Raw genomic sequence first — 23799 nt, forward strand, 5'->3', positions numbered from 1 at the left:
GTTTCTACTATACCTTAAAAGGGACGGTCATTCAACTTTTCACCTCCCCAATGCGATGGTCAAAGCTTTTCCGATTAATATCAAATCGGGACGACGATGGGTAGTACACAATCAATCTTTATTAAGGCTGATGATTATTCTCGATGCGCCCTGTAAGAGAGAAACACCCAGTTAATGGCTTGTGCCAAGATAAGCGAGTCATTTCACATGGATCAGCCATATTAAGCAAACAGCCTTTTTACTGCCCCAACTGCTTGAGTTTTGTTGTGGATGACTGGGACTGTCTCATATAACTGAGACTGTCCCAGCCACTAACATAGACTCCATATAAAATAAGTTCCTCAAAGTATTAAAACACAGCTGGAGGTACACCAGCCTGCAGAAGGCATGGAAATGCTCGAGAAGAAGACTGAAGACCATAGCTCAGGCCATTTATAGAGGAACCTGAGGCTACGTAGTCTGCTACTACACCAGGAGCCTAATGAACAACAACAACAACAAATTAGTCTTAAACTGTTCTGTTTTGCAGAGGACAACAAGGAACATACATCACTTGGCCTGAAGCTGGAAAGATCTCCATTTGCACCAGATTTTACATCCAAATCTAGAACGCTGCCTTAAAAACTACCTTATTTTCTCTTTTCTAGAGAAGGCAAGGTTTGTGGGCAGGAGCGGGGCATTTGTTAGGCCAGCCAGCATCAGTGGAAAAAGGGGACAGACCTTTCAACTGCACAAACTTTTCTGGAGGCCTGACACAGGGGATGGTGATTTCAAAGCTACGTTCTGCTCACGAAAATGGCTCTGAACTGGAATTAGGCATGTATCAGTTAGACCACCTACAGGAGCAGATAGGTGGCTCTCCTGGAATTGTGGGTATGCTAGTAAGGAGGAGAGGAAAACAATAACTATTTCATCAAGTTGGGGGAGAGACAAGTGAATTATTCCCTTGACAACCAGCTTAATGGGACCTGGTTATTTTCTCAATTACTCAGTTATATATATTCAGTTTCTCAGTTACTTTCTGCAGGGCTCCTTCCAGTTTTAGATTTCATTTTCAACCAAAGCTCGTCACACCTTCCACATGCCACACAACACATAAACAGGCAAGATGCATTTTTATAAGGTAAGGCAAGTGTCAAATAGCTAAAACCACCTATGATATTATAACGTCTTGGCAAAATACAATGTCCTCCTCAACTGTAGCAAGTGAAAAGCTGATGCTATTTATTATAATGCTTATTTAGAGCATTAAAGCCCTATCACATAGAGAGTAAGCTGCTGTGGACTGCACCCAAACCACCCACCAGCACCCAGGCAGCAAAGCTGGTGGCAGAACTGATGCCCAAGAGCTCCAACAGCAGCTCCCAGGTTTGCCCCTCAGCATCTTGGTGGGCTGCCAATCACCAGTGAAAGAATGAACATCCCCACTCCAACACAGAGTATTGCAGTGACAGCTTTTATATTTGCATTTGATGAACGGGACGATAAATTTATTTAAGTTGTTGTAGAAAGGAGATATATTCTGCAGACACAGGGAAGAAGCAGCAGAGCATCTTCTCCCTTGTGGTGCAGCAATGCTCCCTGGACGCCCACTCCACTGCTTTGCATTCCCCATCAAATAACCCAGGCTTGCTCATGGCAATGTGGATTCCTGATCCGGCTTTGTAGCAAAACAGGCTCCTTCTAATTATCCCTTAGCCTGATGACATCTAAATGGTGGAACAGGAATATGTCAGAGACTCAAAATGAGAGAGTGTGAAAACAAGACCGTCTCCTTTCTCCATTCACACCGCAGGTCCCAAGCGCACGAGGACACGCTTCTGCCTGAGTCATTCCCAGCAACGCTTTGCAGCCCAGCAGCAACCACAGATATTTCCCACGCAAGTGATTTTTTAAAAAAAATTATTTAAAATGAGAGGATAGCAGGAGTAACTTTGGGACTGCAAGGAGCAACGCTGTGATTAGAAGGATCATTCATGTCTATAGAGTCTTATTAGAAGTAATTTATATGCAAGTAAAACAAATATCCCCCACTTTTCTATGAAAATGCCAAATTCCATACTGATTTACACGCTTTACAATCTCATTGACTTCAGAGGGATTGCCTCCGGTGTGAATCACCAGGCTGTGGCCTCCCAGCAATATAGAGTAATCCCTTCATATTCCTCCTTTCAAAAACCCTATCATCCGACCAGGTGCTGCAGCTAAGACCCCACGAGCCAAGTCGCAGCCCTGCGGCGATGCTTCTCCTCTCCCTATTAAAGCTTGGGGAGGGGGTGAAAGAGAAATAAAAGTCTGATGATGGAAATGCCGACAAGCAAAAAAACCAGCCTTGGCGAGCCCAGCGTGCGTGACTGAGCATGGGGGTGGCCGGGGGGTTATTTGGGGCAGTGTGGGGGGAGAGGCATGAACCCTCCTTCAACCTAATTAAATCCAGATCCAAAGCCATCCTGATCCGAGAGCATTAAGTATTTTTGTTAGGAAGGGCAGGGATAAATTAACTCCTAACTCAGGCCCTAATCTTTTTTCATTGTTGTTTAAATTCTCCCACTTCCTAAGATTTCAGCATTTCCTCGTGATAAAGAGGAGCTCCAGACTGCCAGCTCATCTGCCCCTTTTCTCCAAGGCACGTGGGCAGGTACTTCCCCCAACCAGGCTCTTAAAATTACATGACCATTTACAAACATCAGTGCAAAAGGCAACTGCTGACCCCACTCTCCATTTTAATCACAGCTGTTATTTACAGTGCTAGCAACGCACTGGGACAGAGGCTAATAAATGTTTAATGGCCCAGTAAACACCAAGGGCTTTATCTACAGCCCATTTCAAAGCCTGATCAAATATAATAATCCTTTGCATATCTGTCTGCCACTGCCCTGGCCTCCTGCGGGACGGGAGGAGATGTACATGGCTGCTCTATATTCAAACAAGAAAGGGGGGGTTAGCTATAGGCACACGGATGTTTTCCCTGCTTTCATCTCAATTTCTTGCTCTCAGAAGGGCAGGACTATGCACCAACCCGTCGGACCTCAACTTCCATATAATATAGAAACACAGGTGACATCTGCCTCTAGGATTCAATAAAGCAGTTATCAATAACAGGAATATTACACACAGGAAGCAGAGAATATGTGGAAGAAGTTGAGAGAATTATCATTTACTTACAGACTGGGGTACAGAGGAAAAAATACCTGCACGCCTCATGAAGCGCTGTAGGAGACTGTGAGACCAGAAATGCTGAAACTTCTTAGAAAGAAGCTTTATTAAAAAAATTATGGCAACAGGATCAATACTCAAGCAGTTTATATATTGCACAACTTGCACAATGTACAGGATTGCCAAGTAGCTGAATTCTTTACCTGCATCTACCCAGGCAAGTGCTGGCTTCTGCCAGACCAAGCGATTCAGCACACAGGGCAGAAAAACAATTTTTCAGGCACATAAACCACTTCCTCAGATCTGAAATGGAAGATGTATTTTCCCCCCCAATTATAGCCGTGGACCCATTACTCAATATTCCCTCCCCATGCAAGTCTTACTTATCTTCTAGACCCTCATATCTCCAATATGATATTTTAAATGAGTCATTTTGACACATTAAAGCTAAGCAGTTACATTTTTATTACATTACACATGACTGTAACAAGCTTCCCTAAAGACCTGATGTTAAAATCACAGTCCAATTACAGTTTGGTAAACTCACATGAACAAGAGATAAACACACCAGAAAAAGCCACAAGGACTTCACAGGTGAGACCTCGCCCACGACACAGGGTTGCCCTGTGGCACCATCTACCTATTCAACACATGGGCTCCAGGAACCATACCTGTTCCATAGTCTTCTGGACTATATTCAAGGTTTGATTTTTTTCAGCCTCCAAAGTAGCCCTAAACCCAGGTCCTGATACCAGCAGGGCTTCTGATATAGCCAAGGCCAACTGACTTCACCAGTGCCACCAGCTCTTGGCTCACATGATGGGAGAGACCGGCTGCTCAGTTTGATCTGGTCAAACTGGAGGGTCCTCCAACTCCAATCCATGCAGAAGGTGAGGGATCACGGCAGGATTATGAAAATGGAGGCTCGAGGCCAAAATAAAGGAGCCTGGAAGCAGGGCTGTCGTCAGGGCGTAGCTCACCCATGCTGCTGTGCACCGGCCCCTTCCCTCCCCTCCATGGGACGTTTTTATTTAGCATGGCCAGCAGACTCTTGCAGAGGATGTTTTAAAACTCGCAGAGCTGCCAAAAATGTCAAATTAGAGCACAGCAAGAGCTCATAATAAATCCACCCAAGTGAACCGCAGCACTGCTCAGCTGCCTTTTTGGGTGAAACCAAAAATCATGAAAGCAAAGATCTACCGGCAATTACACCCAAAATGCTTCCTGTCTTTGCACGAATCTTTGTTTACTTTGGGTTTTAGTGGTAGATGGGAGCACAGACTACAATTTGTGGGAGATAGGTTATTGCTGCTAATGCAAAGAGCTTTTTTCTTCCACCCTTAACAGATAAAGCAAGCACTAAAAATGCCACTCTGAAACAGCTTGGTCCTGCAGTCACAGATGGTAGCAAAAATTAGCATTATTTATTTGTGGCTTTAGTCACTTTTAAAAAGAAAAATAGATAAAGGAAGAAATGCACCTGAATTAGGACTCCCTCCCCTTTCTTTTGCAACTAATACTTCAAAATGCAGCAGGGGAAGAGCATTTTGCAGAGTTCTAGGAAACCACTCTTCGAAAAAAATAATACATTTACCCAAGAAGGAGAATGAAAACAAGCAGAACAATAAGAGTCACGGAAGTTTGCTCTGAGGAGACATCTGGGAAGGTGAAAGGAGGAAGCAAGTGAAAGAAAACACACAGCATAAAGATACAAATTAATCCAAAACAGCAAGAGAAGAGTTATTAAGCCATTTTACATTTATATAGCACTGCATACAACAAACAAGATGTGGTCATATAGTGCTATATGATTCAAAATCTAGCTGCATTTATATACACAGCCATACCCCTACAGAGGGCTCAGCCCACCCCTGTATCTCCTGAGGACCTCAACCTCCCTGTCTCAGAATCCTAGAGTGACTGAGGGTGGAAGGGACCTCTGGAAGTCATCTGGTCCAACCTCTCTACTCCAGCAGGGCCACCTGGAGCTGGTTGCCCAGGACCATGGCCAAACAGGTTTTTAATATCTCCAAGGATGGAGACTCCACAACCTGCCTGGACAACCTGTGCCAGTGCTCGGTCACCCTCACACTCAAAATCTGTTTCCTGAGGTTCAGAGGGACCCTCCTGTGTTTCAGTGTGTGCCCACTGCCCCTTGTCCTGTCACTGGGCACCACTGGGAAGAGCATGGCTCCGTCCTCTTTGCATCTTCCCTTCAGGTATTTATAGACATTGATGAGACCCCCCTGAGCCTTCTCTTCTCCAGGCTGAACAGTCCCAGCTCTCTCAGCCTTTCCTCCCAGCAGAGATGCTCCAGTCCCTTCGCTGGACTCTCTCCAGTATGCCCACATCTCTCTTGTACTGGGGAGCCCAGCGTTGCACACAGTGCTCCAGGTGTGGCCTCACCAGTGCTGCGTAGAGCACCAGGATCACCTCCCTCGACCTGCTGGCAATATTTTGTCTAACGCAGCCCAGGACACCACTGGCCGCCTTTGCGGCAAGGGCACGTTTCTGGCTCACGTTCAGTTTGGTGTCCACCAAGACCCCCAGGGCCCTTCCTGCCAAGCTGTTTTCCGGCTGGGTGGCCCCCAGCACACACTGGTGCCTGGGCTTGTTCCTCCCCAGGGGCAGGACTTTGCACTTCTCCCTGTTGAACTTCATGAGGTTCCTGGTGGCCCATTTCTCCAGCCTGGTGAGGTCCCTCTGGATGGCAGCATGACTCTCTGGAGTATCAGCCACTCTTCTAAGTCGGACACCAGTTTGGTGTCATCAGCAAATTTGCTGAGGGTGCACTCTGTCCCATCATCCAGATCATTAACGAAGATGTTAAACAGGACTGGAGCCAGTATTTACCCCTGGGATACATTGCTAGTTACTGGCCTCCCAGTAGATCTCGTGCCACTGGTCACCACGCTGTGGGCCCAATCATTCAGCCACTTTTCAACCCACCTCACTGTCTGCTCATCCAGTCCACATATGAACAGCTTCTCTACAAGGATCTTATGGGAGACAGAGTGTAAGGCCCTACTGAAGTCCAGGTAGACAATATCCACTGCTCTCCCCTCATCTACCAGGCCAGTCACTTCATCACAGAAGTTTCTCAAGTTGGTCAAGCAGTACTTCCCCTTGGTGAACCCATGCTGACTATTCCTGATTATTTTCCTATCCATCAAGTGCCTGGAAATGGCTTCCAGGATGAGCTGCTCCATCTCCTACCTGTACTTACAGTTTGGGCTCAAAAAAGCTGGAGAATCTCACATTTATCTACTCAGTGTTCTTGAGGGATACTGCTTGATTATTGCAGTGATAGAAATCGCAGGGAAACAGCACACACAAGAAAGAAAAATACTTGTAGGTCACTACAAAATCTGATACCATACAGGCAAGCTCATCACCAAAGAGTTGAGTTTAGATGAACAACAAGTAAAAAAGGCACAGAGAGCATCAGCTATATTGATGATAAATATATATCATTTTCTCCAGTAGCGAAGCCTATCCTCACTGCAAGAAATTGCCATTTACTTCCAACACAAATGGATTACTCATGGACAGAGAAGCTGGAGGCAGAATTAACTCTTGGAGCCCAGCATGTCCCAGGAGATCAGATCAAACTCAGTCTGCTCCTTTCCTCCACTGCACACAGACCAGGAACCCAATGGCCTCTTTGATTGATTCCACCAGCACCATTATTTTAATTTTTAGCTTCTTGATTTTGGCAGAGATTCTCTTAGAAGCCCAATCAAGAACAATTAAATGCAAGAATTAAGTGAAATCAGGCACCAAGAAGGTTTGGTGCCTGTCTCTCTTACCTTAAGTGGGATAGAAGATTAAGTGCTCAGCATACAGGCTCCTGAGAAAGCCTACAAAGAGAGGCACCTTCAGAAGAGATCCAAAAAGCCTTTTTCTTAATAGAAACCACCTAGGATTTGCCAATAAGAAAAGCTAAATCCTGGAAGACCAGCAAGGTGGAGCCCTGGCTTCAGCTCCCACTTGGGCTCAGCATTTCAAATCCACTTCCCACATAGCAGGGAGAGCAGCCTAGTCAGCCCACGGTCTTTTCTGTCCTTCCCTGATGATGCTACGATGGTTAAGCAGCCAAATATGCAAGTCACTACACCAGAAAGTATACAGCATAGTGATTAGTGGACTTACCTAGGAGGGAAGTTCTGGCCACGGTCCTCTTTCTCAGGACTTCTTATGTGTTTTACGTTAGACATTCATTGGACTTGAGAAATCACATGCACTCACACTGCACACACTGCTGAGAAGAGGGACCAGGACACAGTTCTTTCCCTTTTATGTTGCAGCAATAAATCATGTGCTCCTCTGCACGGGTGCTCAGGTTTGAGTGGGAAAGAGGGACGCAGCACTTGTGCATCAAACAGCCAGACAGTGCTGCAGGTTTCTCACCAACGATCAAAGGAATGGGAACTTAACACCTAGACCAGAAGCATCTCAAGGAGCTTCCAAGTGTTGGCTGCCCAAAGAGCCCAGGTTCCTGGGATCACAGTTATGATTTTTATTATTTTTTTTTTTTTAAGAACAAGTCTTCAAAAATTGTCTCTTACTCAAAGGCTAACAGCTATACGGCAGTCACATTCAGATTCAAAGTTTTCTACTCATTCATGAGTTCAAAAGTAAGGCTAAGCAGATGCACCATTAAGTCCAGTTTCCTCGTTTTTGAGAGCAAGTATAATTATCCCCAACTTCACAGACGCAAGTCACTCCTAGAAAAGTGACTTGTCACACAGTGAGATGACAGAGGCAGCAACAAAAGCCCACTCACCCTACCACTGGTCTCATGCCTTGCAAAATAATTGCCTTCCCACCCAGAACTAAAGGTTACAATTACAGTGAGAATGAGCCAAGCCGGAAAGTCGTATTTAAAAAAAAGGAAAAAAATGGAAAAAAAGTTTTAATGAAAACATGCAGGCGATTCTACGACAGAAGAGAGGCCCATTTTGCATTGCACCTTGTTTGCTCGTGCTTCGTCTCAGTTGCCAAGCACAAATTAAATACTTTAGTTAAAACTTTGCTCATCTGGTACCTTTAATACTTAGTCATTAGAAACTGAACATCTGTTTTGCTTTGAGGCTTTCAGCAGTGACTCAATGTTATCTACAGTGTTGGACCGCTGAAGATTAGTATTCCTGAGGGTTTTTCTCCCCCTCCCCTAGCAACAGGGCTGCTTGCTTTCAGGAGGAGGAATCAGCCTACAAAATTGTGTTACAAAATCATTAAAGTTTGACACAAGTTGAGGAGGAAGCACAGGACCCAGAGAGATTTCATCCTCAGCTGGAAACAAACTGGCTGAGATCTCTACCAGCACATACCTGTGCCCCATAGCTCTCTAGGATCGATACGCCGTTGCAAGGTGATGCATGGCTTTCAGGCTCCGGAGCAGCAGCAATCTCCTGTTGTGTTTACAGTAAGCATGATAAACACACCGCAATTAGAATGACTCCAGTAGCCCTCTCGGCATATGCATCCCCCCAAGCCTGAAAGCAATCCCAAAGGTTTATCTGTGATTTAACCTCCACTGGCTTCAGGCACAGCAGATAGCTCAGCATCACATATCTTCATCAGCAGTGAAGTACCCGAGGTAGACGCATAGCTTTAGAAAGAGGATGCAGCAGCAGGAAATATCACTGCACCGAGGGACCCAATTAACTTGCTGATATAAGACACCAGCATCCTATTAACACGGTAGACGCTGTGCATGCACAAAGGCATGCCACGCCTGGGAAAAGGACTTCAAGGATAACATATGCTGCGTGTATGTGCAAGGGAAGAGCCTGGTCATCATCTTGTCCTGCTGGAAGGGAAGGGATCTGTGCAATATCCAAGCCAGCTGACAAACCGATCGTTAACAGCCATTCCCCCCCGCCCCATTTGTGCAGGGCTGATCCTGCAGCTCATTCAGTGAATGAGTATTTTCCCTAGAAGAGCGTTAGACATAAAGCAAACCCATAGACCTCCCCTTTACCTTGCCAAATGGCAGCTGTAAAACAGACCCATGTTTCTGAAAGGCAGATACTCAGGCAGGCACAGGTTGGCTTTACGGGGTTTCGCTGTCACCCACATCAGACATGGGCACACCACACTTGAAGGGTTTTATAATGCACTTCACCCTTGCGTACAGATAAGGGCACTGCCGTTGAGGATGCAGATATTAACCTGCTGGGGGATAGAGGTCCACAGGGATATCTGGGGAAATGTCTGTTCCCAAGTCCCACCTGAGCGCTTTAACCTCTAAAAGGTTTTTCCCTCCTTCAGTAAAATCTTAAAGATCAGTGCCCATAGTTACAGCCTGAGACTGTCCAAATGAGCACAACAGACCACATCTACGATCTGTTTAATTCAATACCTCCAAGAGCAACCAGTAGCAGGTCCAGGAAGCAAGGTCAGACCTGCACCAGCACGTACCATTTTCTCCCCAGAACAGTTGCCAGTCTCCAGCACGGACTGCTTCTGCCCAGGTGTCTTCGCACTTTCCTTTCATGAGTTTATTCAGTCACCTTTTCGATCCATGCAAGTTTTAAAGCATCCCAAGGCAAATAGCTTAACACATGGGGTGGAAGTGTGGGGGAGGATGTTCTCCAAGACAGTACCCTCAACTCCAAAAATTATGATACCCACAGCTCACAAAGCCGCACTGAGTTCTCACCCCAAAGTTTTTCCAGTGTTAGTATAGACCACGACAAACAAGCATTGCCATGCAAGTCTTAAAGATTCAAACCACGCTCCTCATGAGTACCTCTGTGGGCAAAGAAGCAGAAGAACTGGTTTGGAAAGAGAAAAGGCAAGAAAATACAGATGACTCTGATAACATGTCTAATTAATAAAGCATAAACTAGACAGGCTGGTTCAGTCTGCGCATCCCATCTGCTTTGACTTCAGTCGGGATGGTTCCCATCTCCACAAGTGCCAGTTTTCATCCAGATATTCCTGCATGCTGACAAGCCAAAGACATGCCTTCAGCACCCGGGCACATATGCTCTTCTATGGTGTTATCACACATTCTTCTCTTAGGAAAAAGGGATGAACAATAAAAACTATGAGTGCCCAGTATGCAAAACATGGTCCTGAGACACCAAGGCTATATCCCAAGGACTAAACGTTAGAGTTTGGTATGAGTTTGCTGTAACTTTGTAGTCACCAGTCCTCCATGGCCTCCAGATAGGTACTTACACTTACCTACCTTTAAAGCCTTAACCTCATAACAGCTAACACTTTTTATTCTCTTGCACTTTACGTGACTTTGCAATCAACTTGCGTGAAGTTCTATAGTGTAAATGCTGATTTATAAAGATTTATTTGTGGAGTGACTAGGTATGGCTCCCTAAAGTCATCAGTTAGAGTTACAATACTAGAAGTTCAGGTTCAGACAAGGTCTTGTTCTCTGCATGTTTCTGGTCCTCCTTTTGGAAACAATCAGCAGAGAAGACACATACTGTAGAGTCCCAACAACAGGAAACATCCAGACACTCTCGCAAATATGCGCCCTGGCCCTAAAAGCTTCAACAAAAGGAAAAAGCAAGAAACAAAAGCAAGGGGAGCATCTCCATCGCTCCGCAGGAGGTCAGCAGCAGAGCCAAGGACAGGACGTGGGAGATGGAGAAGCACATCAAGTGTCTGTGGCACCCTGACAAAACTAACTCCGCAACTTAAAACAAAACGGAGGAGAGGTCAGTAGGAGATGCAGACAGCATAACGTTGGGATTTCAGCCAGAGTGCCACAAAAAACGTGTATGAATTCAAAAAAAGTGGTAAGTCTTTACAAACACAAAGTACTATTCCTGCTTCCCCAGGGAAAGAGGAGGAGGGGGAAGATGGTTCTATCCCATTTCTGCTTTTTAAGATTTCTCCTAAGGTATGAAACCTGTGAGAAATTTTGAGACTTAGCAGCTGAGGACAGCCAGCAGGGACCATAAGGAGCAGAAAACTTGCCCCTTTCAAACCGAGGCAACCTCACAGATCACTTTTTCCTCTTTCTCCGCTGTTTAGCACACTGGAAATACCCACTTCGTAACAGGCAGCAGAACAGAGGCAAGAGCTGTTCCTACAGCCATGCACAGGCCTCCAGAACAACAGGAAACCAGTGGTCAAGCGGTGCCGATAGTCCTGGTGCTTTCACTGCACTAACGCTCAATTGAGGACAGGCTGACTCATTCACCCCAGTTAAAAACCCAAACACCAATACGAGTCAGTCTGCTGGAGCTAGTAGTTCATTTTTTTCAGGTTTCACGGCTACAGGTGGATTTCATGAAAATGGAAACCCTTCAAGGAGGTTAAATCCTTCAGAGGCAGAGAGGAGGCTACAGTCAATTCCAGACAAGCATCTCCTGTATCACTTCATGCATGCCCAGAGTGGCTGTTGGCACCTGCTCCTGAGCAAACAAGCAAGAATCAGACCCTGAAAAGATAAGTCTATTATATTCTTTATGCAGCACGAGGGAAGAGGAATGGGACTGAATAAGCAATGTCCTATTGGGAAAGTCCACACCACACCTACGATTACATATGAGAAAGTAATCAGCCTAGCGTTCAAGCCAGCCAAACGGGGAATGCCAAACCTTTATTAAAGGAAAGCCTTGAGTAACTCAGATGCAAACAAACTCATATCCATCTGGGATGCCAAGCCCCTTTCCCTGTCTTCGTACTGAAGAGCTATTTTTCATAAAGGTCTGATCTGCAGTCAGGGCTGGCTAGAGGAAGGACCGGGAAGGATCTCCTATCACAGAAGCATCCCTAGCCCAAGTCGCTGAGCTCCAGCCGTGACTTCCCACGGCACTGAGGGCATCCAACTGCTGCAGCTCGCTCTGGCCCAGCTCCCATCTCCACACCCCTCAAAATTCAACAGCATTAAACAGCAGAGAGCTTCTGTTTTTAAATCACGGTTGCTACACCAAGGATCGTCATACATCGCAACTGCAATGTCAAGGGAACAACAAAGCGGTGATGGCGAAATCCTATGGCACAGATTGGTTCTCCAGACTTCTCTCTTAAAGCTAAATGCAGAGGGTGCACGTGGGTGGCTGGAACTTCATCCCAAGGTCAACCAACGCAGGAAGCCTCAGCTGCACTGTAATAGTTAGGATCTCAGGCAAAATACTTAAAAGCAAGTAGTTTTCCTCCAGAAACAGACAATAAGTTTCCAGCAGCATCCTGGAAGCCTTTCTTCTGAGAAGGAACTGGTTACTTAGGAATGGAGCTAACTCAGGTACATGCACAAAATAAAAGGCAGAAGAGAAGTTTAACTGGAACTTGCTGACTATGCTGAGACAGTACAGGGGGGCAGGGGAGATCGGGGCAGCAGCCAGTGCTTTGGAATAGGCACAGAAACAAGTTTCCACGGGAGTGTGTTTCTTTAAAGTCAGCTGTATTAGATCATCTTGTCCCCTAGAGTATGTTGTTTCCTAATGTTTTGCCCAGACCAATTTCAAATGTCAAAAGCAATGGTTGGGTTTGTTGGTTTTGTGTGGTTTTTTTTAAACTACCTTGAGTCCCCACAGAGCCAGTCAAGGATGAGAATTTTAGACTCTGTTCTGTCTTTCACATTACAAATGCAATTACCACTGCAGCCTGATTACAGCATCTCCTGTCATACAGATTCTGCAAGAGGCTGAAAGAACAGCTTGCCTTTCAAATGGAGTTAGAAAAATTCAGACAAGTCCTTCAGTGCTCAGTGGTCACGTGCCAATGAAAGTTAAGAAAAGCATGTGCAGTCTCAAGGGAAAAGCATCCCTTAGAGAAAGCCATTCATACAGTCTTCAAAAAAAGGACATGATGAAAAGCCCTTGCAAAGTACCTACCCTGGAACAGAGACTACTCTCAAAATAGTCTCATTCCTCTTGCTTTTCAATCCTTTCATCCAGTTAATGAAGAAAAATCTTCAATACAAGGAGATTTTTAGATGCATGTGACAGTTTGGATATGGTCAGTCTTGCCATACCTGGATGCAAGAGATGTAGTATCAAGCAAAGTAACGCATCACAGGGCTAACATTAAGCTTAGTTTGACTCCTCTTCCCAGACATGAAGGATGTGAGCATCTTGGATCTAGCTCTTGGATAACTGTAAGTGGAAATTAGCACTACAAGCTGGAAACATCTGGATATAGATAGTTAAACAAGATAGTATCGTCAGGTCACATCTGTTTTCCACATTTTCACTTCAGCCTACCAAGAGGCGAGATTCAGGCAGTCAGGGCACTGGCTAGAGATGGGAGAAGTTCTGCGGTGGGTTACTTGGGGTCCCCCGAGCCAGATGATCATACAGGCTACTGCCACTGGGCGAGACCTCCCTTCTCCTCCACCTCTCCACCCCAGGCATTCCCACAGCCGCCTGTGCCAGGCTCTGTGTCAACCACAGCGGGCCAACTCGCCCTGCTAACCTGCCAGAATGTCAACCGGGACAGGGTGCTGTGCCGGGGAGAGTGGTTTTATGCCAAGGTAAGCAAGCTGAGCTGCCTTACCCGATTGTCAGATGTGGTCCAACACGTGCAGAAAGGAAGGAACAGAAAAATAAACTCACCAAAACAACACCTACGTCTTACATCAGCTCTTCACACCTTAATTCCCTTTCAACACTGGGGTGATAGCCCTCCTTGCTCAACCAAGTACTAACTAATGAGCCAACACTGCTGTGCCTGAGCCCCAGAGAATATCTAATTTTGACAAGACAGGGCTTGGCCCCCAGTTATTAAGCAGTAAGTGGGAATACTAAGTGCAAATATTAACGGTGAAATAGGCACAGCTGGCACCAAGGTTAAAGGGAGGTTATAGGCCAGGACTAAACCACTGAGTTCAGCTAACAGCACATGCCTGGCTATCAAAGATGACAAGGTTTAGCAGTTTATTATTAATAATGAATCCTCTGCAAGATGTTTTCTGCTAGGAAAAGGAAAAGTGTTGCATTTTCAGCTGCCCATTACTTAAAGTGAGCTGAACGAGCCTCACTTCAGAGGGAATAAATCCATTTTGGATCAGGCAGTGGGCAACTCGAGTGGGAAACAGTCAGCATCGTTAGATACATCATATCTATTCTCCAAGCAAGAGACTTCAGGCTTAGAATATTTCAAAACCCAGCACTTCTCAACAAGCATGGAAGCACCAACTCCTTTTATTTTACATCCCTCTCCTTTTCCCTGTGGACAGCAGGCAGCCTGGCATGATACAACAGGAATACCCCAGTCCCTCCCCGGGCACAAAACCTGTGAGCAAGGGAGGCATGGATAAGTGGGAGTAGGATGGCGAGTAAAGGGAATTTCATGGAAGAGAGCTCACAGAAGACAGGAATATTAAAGAGTTTCAACTCTGAAGCCAGGAAAGACTTAACAAGTAAGTGCTTGAAGCTGCTAAGAAACAACCCTGCCCAGAGGAAAAAAAAACCAACTACAAGTGGAAGAATTAAGTGGGCAAGTGCTTGACATAAGTGCGATTTTGTCAATGGAGACAATTTATGGAACAGGTTTGTAAAAGCAAAGAAGGAAGGGGGGAAAAAAAGGGCAGCGCAGGTCCTGCCAGACTTTCTGCCTGCAAGCACCTTATTCCAAGATCATCTTTCAGCTCTTGGCCGTGGAGACGGAGGGGCAGGATCCAAGAACCACTCACAGCAGGGAGACAAAAACGGATGAAAACGGTTTCTCAGTGTCTCACTCCTGTACTGCAGGATGGATCTGCAGCGAAATTTTGGCATGACCCAGCACCGCTGGTCTCAGTAGCCCTTGCCTGCTTGCTGCGGGCAGGGCAGAGGATGAGGTGGAACTCCTGCCACCACCTGCACGGGGGTCTGCTTCCACAGCACCACAACCACACGCACATTGGACTGCTCCAGCCTGGGCCGATCAGAGGAGCGAGCATGCAAGGACGACTGTGAGGAGAACTGCAGCAAAGCTTGGGAGCTATCCTGCAAAAAGCCAAATGCTACACAAAGACTGAAATAAGCCAAGCTTCTGTTCAACACCGCTGGGCTCTGAGCAATGAGAAAATGCAGCAGAAACAAGCAGGTTTTTCTGAAGTAGAAAGTTTCTGAAATCATTGGGGTTTGTTGCTTCCAAAATTTATACCTGTACAAGCTCAATGTCTCCAGCTGGCACATCTGCAGTCCTGGAGTTCAAGATACCGTGAGGCTGTATGCCAGGGCATGGTGGAGACAGGAGGGTTTGGCAACTGGGGTACAGGAGGGAAGGAGGAGACAACCCCAAAAAAGCAAGCCATGAATATAGCTCCAGAATAGGATGGACCAAACTTGCGCTCAGAAACTAATTCAAGTGGCTTTTATTAGCAAGAACAGATTTAAGCACTGCATACATATTCAGTTCTTTCCCCCATACTACCGCTTCCCAATGTTCCCCAGGCCTCTCCCTTGTCCCCAGAGGTAGATCCAAGTGCATCTGCAAACCAGGCACAGCTCAGAGCCGGTATTCGGGGTCAGATCCAGGATGGAAGAGACTTTGAGAATGTCTGAAGGGAGAACACAGTTCAAATACTTCGAAAGCTTTGGAGCATTTTATTCAATGTTTTGACTGCTTCAAAGTAAAATTAGGTCCCAGCTTCCAAAAATATATGAAGCAAAACCATCAGCAATGAGAAAAATTGATTCCAACGTAACATCCAACACTACAGTTTGATGGGGTCATTTGTAACCGCACATCAGGTGACCACAGTTAAATTGGGGTAGTCAGACATGCTTGAGAACTGGCTAAAGAACATTGAAGAGCTATAACAGGGTCACTGGAAGAGCCTTATTCAAGAGGGACACAAATATCTTCATATCTTTGACAAAAGCCACTGTTATCTGAGAGCTGGCCCAAAGGTGGAAGTTAGTAGCCCAAGCCCAAATGTTGGGTTTGTGCCACAGCAGCTGTCACAGGCCACACTGTTTCCCAAGGCTTGATCCAGCATTAGCTCTCCAAAAGTCTCTAAAAAAGCCACCAAACTGAATGAACTGAGTGGCTGAACTTGGATTCCCCCCAGACCAGAGGCTACAGCACCTCTGGAGGGCAGCAGAAGGGAAGTCTATGTCCCTGCTGCTCATGGTGCATCTGCTCAGCCCCTGAAACAAGGCTTCAACCCTACAGCCAAGTTTGGCACTTCTATCGTTAAAAAAAAATTATTCTCTGATTCCTTGTCATGCCACACAGAAATGCACGATGAAGAATCACAGGTGAAAGCAAACCCATGAGCGCAGCTCAGCATCTGCTCCCATCCTCAACCCTCTGGCACCCTTCTCCCAAAGGGCCAGGGTGGGGAGCAGGGCACGCCTTTGGCTGTTGGGAAGGGGCTGCTGACAGCACCGCTCTAATAAGGTCTTGGGGGAAACACATCCTTCACTTCGCATAAAACAGTCCTGCAACCTGCTTCTCATGGTAGAAACCCACGGAGCCTGGCACGCCATCAGCACGACTTGGACCCCAGGGGCAAAATGCTGCCAGTCCTTTGGATCAAAGGACAGGAGAAAAACCCTCTTACACTGACACAGACTGAAGCCCATCTCCCTGTACTGAAGGCTTTGTACATTGCAGATCCCGCTGTTGGAGATGCTGGTGCAGGGAGAGAGGCAGGAACGTCTCTGGCTGTGGGGAGATCAGAATTGAAGAGAGGCACTTTTTTTTTTTTTTTTTTTTTTTTTTTAACCTTTTGTGCTTCCCTATTCCCAAACTGCAGGAGGGACATGGAGGATTGAGCTCTGGATGCCAGGCACTCGCTTGGGAGGCTAACCTCATCAAGAGTCAAGTTAAAGCACCCCAAAGGAGCTGAGCTGCAATTTGCCTCCTAAACAGCAAAATAATCCTCCTGCAAATGCCCTGCACCAACAGGCCAGTCCTGTTAGTGAAGACAAAGCTCAAGCAAAGCTTTATAAGATCTGTAACTATTACTGTAACAGGCAAAATGGAAAAAAAAGGTGGAAGCAGCAGCCGCCTTCCTTCCCCCAGGCTTGGGATCTGCTGCTGGCAGGGTTTCTGGCAGGGCTGGGAGCCTGCCTGCACTCCTGCGTCAGAGTGGGGACACCGCGCATGCTGCCACAACTGTCTGGGGGGCTGGAAACAGCTGAAGTGACACGGAAAGTGTTGGCCGTAGGATGGGACTGGTCACAGCCACGACTAGCGCGGCAGAGGTATCCTGAGACGACCTTTCCGCGTTGGACTGCAAACTGGGCAAAAATGTCCATGTCCCCATGCAAGCTGGCTGCTGTGCTACCACCCATGTCCTTCACTAGTTAATTACTTGCATTTCTGAAACTATATCACCTTAATGAAGTATCAGAGGGAGAAAAATCCAACACCAAATATAAAGAGACCATCTCAGCTGGCCAACAATACCTTCTCTGCACAAGTCGGTGGCATCTCAGCAGACAGGGCTCCAGGAACCCAAATTCCCTTACATCTGCATGGCATTTCTTGGCCTGTGGGGCACTGAGTGGCCCAAAATTAAATCCCTCTACGCACACCACAATGCTCTTCCTGTGCTAACAGCTGCATGAGGAGCCGCACCATGAGTCCCATTAGAGGAGGAATCCTTAAATGCTGCAAAACACAGTTTTAAAGGTTCTCCCCAAACTGAGCCAAACTGTCAGCAGGTGAGACCTCCCTGCTCCGTACCCACGTGCCCCAGATCACAAGCAGGAACTCGTTTCGAGGAGCAATGCCAGCTTAAACTGATCAAACTAGAGGTTTGGTCTTTTCAGTCCAAAGGCTGCTAGCATGTCCAGGGATCAGTCACCTTTAACAATCATCAAGCCAGGCACCACCTCACAGGGAGAGCAGCCAGCCCTCCTCCTCCCACAGCAGCTAGGAGAGGCTTGCACTGCTGTTCGGCCGCCACATCTTTCCACGGCAGCCAAACACACTAATCTCCAAAGATCCCATGTCGGCAAGTCTAAAACCACTCTGCAAAAAATAAAATCATTCCAAATAATCCATAATAAAGCAGCTGAGCCAGTATTGAGCAACTGCAAAGTTCTTGGCTTCCTAAAAACAGTCATGATCTTGCAGTACCTTCAAAAAAAAAACAACAAAAAAAACAAACCAAACCAAAAAAAACCCAACATTGAATAGGTCAATTCCTGGGCTTGGATGCTGAGGAGCTCAGCTTTCCCATCACCACTGAGATGGCTTTGCCGCTCAGGAGCCCTGGCTGAAGTTTCCACCTAGCTATCATCAGACCTGCGTGGCTCATCTATGAAGCACTTTTTTCCTGCAGTACTTTCCACCTCTCCCATGCACGTGTGCACAGACTTCCCTGTTCTCCGTCCACCACTCAAATAAGCACAGTTTTCAGAGCAAAAATTCAGTTTCTCAACCTTAAAGTTCAAAAGGGGAGTTGTTTGGGGGCTAAGCTTCTTGGCTTTGCTCCAGGGAGGTTGGAGAGGGAATGGAAATGGATGTTTTCAGGTACACTCATTAAGTACTGTGTAATTATTCAGTAGAGGCAGGCTGCAAACTCTAGCAGCATTGCACCTGCAATTGCTCTTCCACTTGCAACTGAACCATTTCAAAAATGATGAGCAGAAATGAGCTGGGTGGATGGCTGAACGGCTTCTTTCCAGTTTGCAGAGAACAAGAGCCATGAATCTCCTACCAGCTGCTGGGCTTGTGTCCCACAGGAGCCAAAGGACCCTGTCCTTCAAGATGCCAAGCATCCTTAGACCCCCTCAATCTACACAGGAACAGAGGCCAAGCAGCACCTGGCAAGATAAGGTCCAGCTAACTGGTTCAACTAACACTGACTTAAGGCTCCACCGAAAACGTCAACCTCTCTGCTAGGCAGACATGCACTGTAGGGAATGCAGCAGCTTTGGAAAGGGGGAGAGGGCTTGCGGGGAATGATGCTGGGGCTGCAGCACCTCCACAGAGAAACCACCACCCTTCCTAACAGCACATGCCTGCTCTCGAGCCTGCTGACAGCTCACTATGCCCTCTTCCTGGAGGAGCATCACGGCGTTGGGCAACGGGGCAGCATCAGATGCTCCATCCCACACTGCTCACTCAGCTGTACGAGAGAGAAAATAAGGACAGAGGGCTCCCTGGGTTCCTCTTTTCTTGCCACAAGCAGGCTGAGATCCAGCTGAGGGTATATGCTTCTAAAGCAGCTCCCTGCATTTCACAATTTACCTTCAAGTTTCTACACGAAGAGGGCAACATATGGGAAGTTACATAAACTCAAAACACCCCCCTGCAGAATATGCTGTATCCTGGAAAACAGACAACTACCTCTGCACAGGCACTGAAATCAGTTTAACAAATTTCAAGGAAGGCAAAGAGTAAATCCTCTGTCATGTAGGGGATAAGACATGGACACAAGAAGCAATGTCAGATACTCAGATGTCTACAAAACCTCTCTTGGGTGGATCAAGAGATCCGCCACCTTTGTGAACATACACCTGCAGCACCGTTTTTACACCTGTATCACTAACAATTCCCCTGCAGCCCTGACGGAGGGACATGACCTCCTGCAGGGACCCTCTCAATAGCAACCTAGAGGGATGGAGACACTTTGGCAACCCTCCAAGCCATCTTAACACGCTGGTGGACCCAAGGGGGAAAACGCTTACACGGCCACCAGGTTTGTCAGCCTCTCTGGAGCCTCGGCCGAGGAGGGGACAGGAGAGCCGCTCTTCCTCTACACGCCAGAGGAGACAAGCAAGAGAAGATGCCCTTAGAGACTGGGTTGCGTAGTCAGACAAGGCTGCAAGCTGCCCATCCCACGCCTCCTTCAATCATGTTTTAAAATATGAGAAAGGATGATCATGCCTTTTAAGTTACTCACCTCCCAGAAGAGCAGAGATTCATCTTAACCCTTACAAAGCTGCCTTTGTATGTCAGCTAGACCGTGCCTCAGTTTCCCTTTGTAACAGTACCTCTTTTGTGCATTTTATTTGTTTGGATGTTGGATTCTGGGGGACCAGACCTGCCTGCTCAGCACAGCGAGAGATGAAGTACAGCCCCAGACCAGGCACTGCTGCACTGCAGACTAATGGCTGGGTCACAGATTTCACCTCCAGGTACCTACTGGAGTCAAAAAAACCCAAACCTCGTACACAACCACTGCAGATCAAGCCAGGTATAGAAAAGATAATAGATGAATTGGCTGAATATTTTTTTCTAAAAGGCAGCGCTATGTAAGAGATTCCCCCACAGCCCCACGGGAAATGTCTGTAGCCTGCTCTAGATGAGCTCGCCAACCCATGCAGACTTTCAGAGCCCAGCAGTGGACTGAAATTCAAATCCACCTGTTAAACAGCAATATGCATACACTGAATTTCTCAAATAGTTAAAATGATGGAAAAATTAGGGATCTACAAATTAAGCTGTTGGAAGCCACTGCCCGGTAGAAAGATTTTGAAGGACCGAGTGAAGAAGAACCAGTCTTCAGTTAGCCAAGTATCTAAAAACAAACTGCTGCCATTGAGTCAACCAAAGATCCTGCCTGGCATTCCCACCCTGCCACCACAATGAGAATGCAAATTGTACACGGCGACTGGGATTACAAACATCTCTCTGTCTTTAGCCAAATAGGTTTAAAGTCTCCTCAAGAGAAAATCTTGAGGATTATCCATGCTTTCCAATTTATTATTAATTTCTAACTCATCTCTGTTCATCTCTAATTCATCATTCAGCCCTACCATTAGGGTCTTCTAGGAGATGGATGTGAAGCTGCAGCATTTGGGCTGCCGCAGACAAATGCGCTACCCTTCTGATCTAGCAATGCAGAGAAACAAGGGAAGACTAAGTCTGTACTTCCAGTCAGAGACTAACTAAATATGTACATGTACAGCTGAGAGCGGGCCTAAAGTTACGCTTCTGAGCTTTCATGCTCAAGAGTGGCCAGTTTGCAAGAGAGTGAAATCCAGAGGCTCTGAGATACACCACGTGTTAAGCAACACTGGAAAACACATGTGAATATATTTATTTTCAGGCTTCTCAAACATATCCATAAGAGATTCACTTCTGGAACAAAAGGGAGATGCTTATCTGCTGGCATGATAAAAACATTATTCAAATAGTAAAGCAGCAGGAAAGTTTTGCATGCTGTCCTGCCAGACGCTATCACGAGAAAAATTTATGGTACCTCAAAACCTTCAGGTTGAGAGCCAGAATATCCCCGTGCTGTGCGTGCAGTGCCTGGAACAAGAGGCTGCCCTTTCCCAGAGCGCTGCTGGAATCTTTATAAACCACTAAAATTCTTTTTCTTTTCTTTTTTTTTTTTTTAATTAAAAAAAACCCAAACCCTGTTCTTCATATTTCTCTTCTTACTCAGCAAGATTTACTTACTTGAGGGTTTCTGCCTTCTAGAAACCTCTAACGGCACCATGACTGTAATATCTGCCCCTTCTGCCCCCCAGGTTTAGCTCCGTCTCTTAGGCCACCTTGCCACCAGCAGCCAGACCCGAGTTGCCTTCCTGGCTTTTCTTCCACTAACCTATTTCATTGTATAGGTGGGTTGCTTCTTCCTCTATCTCCGTTTCTTCTCCTGCCCCTGGTCAGGGGCTGGGGCTGCACAGCGTGTAGCAGAGTCTTTCGGAGATGGAGAAAGCATGGCTATGGCCAGTGTCCTTCTACATTAAGTGGACTGACCTCCAGATCAATGCAGGTCCTCCCTTTCCTTTTTTGTTTAAGGAAAGATAAGTAAACAGAAAACCCTCCCCAGATTTGTCAAGACCTCTCTTGAGGTCACATCATCGGTTATCACTTCAGTGCTCACCCAAAAGCTCACAAGGGCAAACCTGCTGTTTCAAAGGGTGAAGTAAGAGATGCCCAACTGGGAGCAAGCAGGACTTCAAGCTGGTTGCAATGCACGTTGAGGCCAGGAACAGATTTCCTGGCTGCGGAACACTCTCTGACATCTACCATGACGTAATTTACTAACACAAATTAGTAATATCAGCCCTTAGCCAGCCGCAGTTTGTGAATGAAGTGTTTGAAATCCCCAGAGTATGAATTGAGATACTAACTCTAAAAACGCAAGCAAGGGATGGACCCCACACAGTCCCAGGGATTAAAGGCGGATCTGCTTCTCGGTTTGCAAGTTCACCACTATGGCTGAACCACTTAGTTGCAGCTATTATGAGCATTCCCAAGGGCAGCAACGCTCCAGAAAAGCCCCAGAGCTGCCTAGTTCATCCCATTCATATCATCTCTGATCACTGCTCTTCTTACCACTGGGTCAATCAAAGTTAAAGATGAGCCTGCGTGAGCACACCAGACCATACACTATAAATAATAGACACAGAAGATGACACACCAGATGCACGAGCCAGGATGGTTGGGTATCAGTTTTGGGGAAACCCTCTACAAGTTGCCTTCTCGTCAGAAGGTCCCCGACTCCTTGGAGGAGAACATCTGAGCACAGACCCAGGGAGACATCCTGCCTTCAGCAGTTAAACCAGGAATGTCTGCTGCTCTCTGCAGCCCCTGAGCAAGGTCACTGCTGACGGGGTGGAGACCAAAGTGAGCTAAACCCCTGGGTTTTAGATCATCAGAACAATCATAACTCGGAGAGATTATTTCGAAATATCAGGCGTGATATGGGAAGGCAGTCTTCCCAAGGGGGGCTGGTTCAACCACAGAGCAATCCAGTGTTGATTGATTCACTGCTCATACCTGAATCAAGATTTCCTGTCACCTATTACTTAACTCAGATACACAAAACCGACAAGCTTGAACACGCCAAATGCTGTTTTTAAGACTGGTACGCTGCCGCAGCACCTCTACAATCAGCCTCTAACATGCTTTTATCGATCTAGCTTGGAGTGTCAAACAGCGTTTTGGACCCCCAAGTTATGAATACAGGTCTTAGAACTCCCTGTCTAATCCTGCAGGCAGGTAGCATCCATCCATCAGCCAAGGTTTCTAGCAGTCGAGCATCCAGACACTGGGAAGCCCGTCTCACTCACGGTCTCCTGCCAGCTGGGATTTCCAGGCTAGACATTCCCCATTTCCACTGCCTCCAGGGCTCAGCCTGAAGAAACGTTCACGCAGCACTCTGGAAAACGAGGACGCGGCCTCGTTGCTCACCAGCCCCACCAGCAGAACCAATGAACCTACCAGTGCCAAGGAAGGCAGCTACGGGACGGGCAGGGGCAATCCTGCCTGCAGTACCTTCGCACTGTAGTTCATCTCATGCTTCCCAGGTAAACGCCGGGGAAGCGAGGAAGGACGCCTGCACCTCCCCTTCTTCAAACACGCAGTGATTTGGGGGAGGGAAGGAATTTGGCTGGCTTCCCTTCGCTACGCAAAGGAAGGGAGAACAGGGATGTCTTCCCGGAAGGACCAGAAAATAGCCGTGGCTTCAGTTAGACTGTGGGGCAGGATGTGGAAGTCCTTGTTACGGCAATAAAAAGGACTCAAGTACTTGGCCGGGGCGCCAGGAATATACCAACACACCAGTCTGGCTCAGAAGCAGCTTTCCCCATCAGCATGGTGGGAACATTTTTGTTTATTTGTGTTAGCCAAAAAGGAAGGAGGTGGTGGTCCGTTCCCCTTCACCACGGATGTCCTCAGCTCCCTGCAGCAGCAGCAGGCTTAAAACTGGTGACACCTACATCTCTTGCCCCCTCCTACCAACTTGTGATGTTTGGTCTCAGGTACAGGTTTTAATTTGCTTTAGAGGAGGGATGGCATGGCATGACCTGACTCACG

At 46.8% G+C, this 23799-nt stretch overlaps 1 protein-coding gene across 7 annotated transcripts in view; it reads right to left on the bottom strand.

Annotated features, from left to right (window-relative positions):
- Nucleotides 1–23799, bottom strand: part of PTPRA (protein tyrosine phosphatase receptor type A) — a 129505-nt gene that overhangs the window by 101439 nt on the left and 4267 nt on the right. For 2 of the 7 annotated variants that reach the window (XM_075046012.1, XM_075046276.1), the window contains exons 1-2: nt 6966–6987; nt 14–150 (exon numbers count right to left, since the gene is read on the bottom strand). Coding sequence is in view for 2 of the 7 variants with exons in the window: in XM_075045919.1 (XP_074902020.1) it covers nt 14–31 (18 nt within the window). In the remaining 5 variants the exon portion in view is untranslated. Of the gene's footprint in view, nt 1–13; nt 151–6965; nt 6988–23799 lie in introns of those variants that run through there. The other 5 variants (XM_075046349.1, XM_075046196.1, XM_075045840.1 and 2 more) reach the window with 3 other exon arrangements.

The sequence above is a fragment of the Buteo buteo genome, chromosome 1 (assembly GCF_964188355.1).
Source record: "Buteo buteo chromosome 1, bButBut1.hap1.1, whole genome shotgun sequence".
In the NCBI taxonomy this organism is placed as follows: Eukaryota; Metazoa; Chordata; class Aves; order Accipitriformes; family Accipitridae; genus Buteo; species Buteo buteo.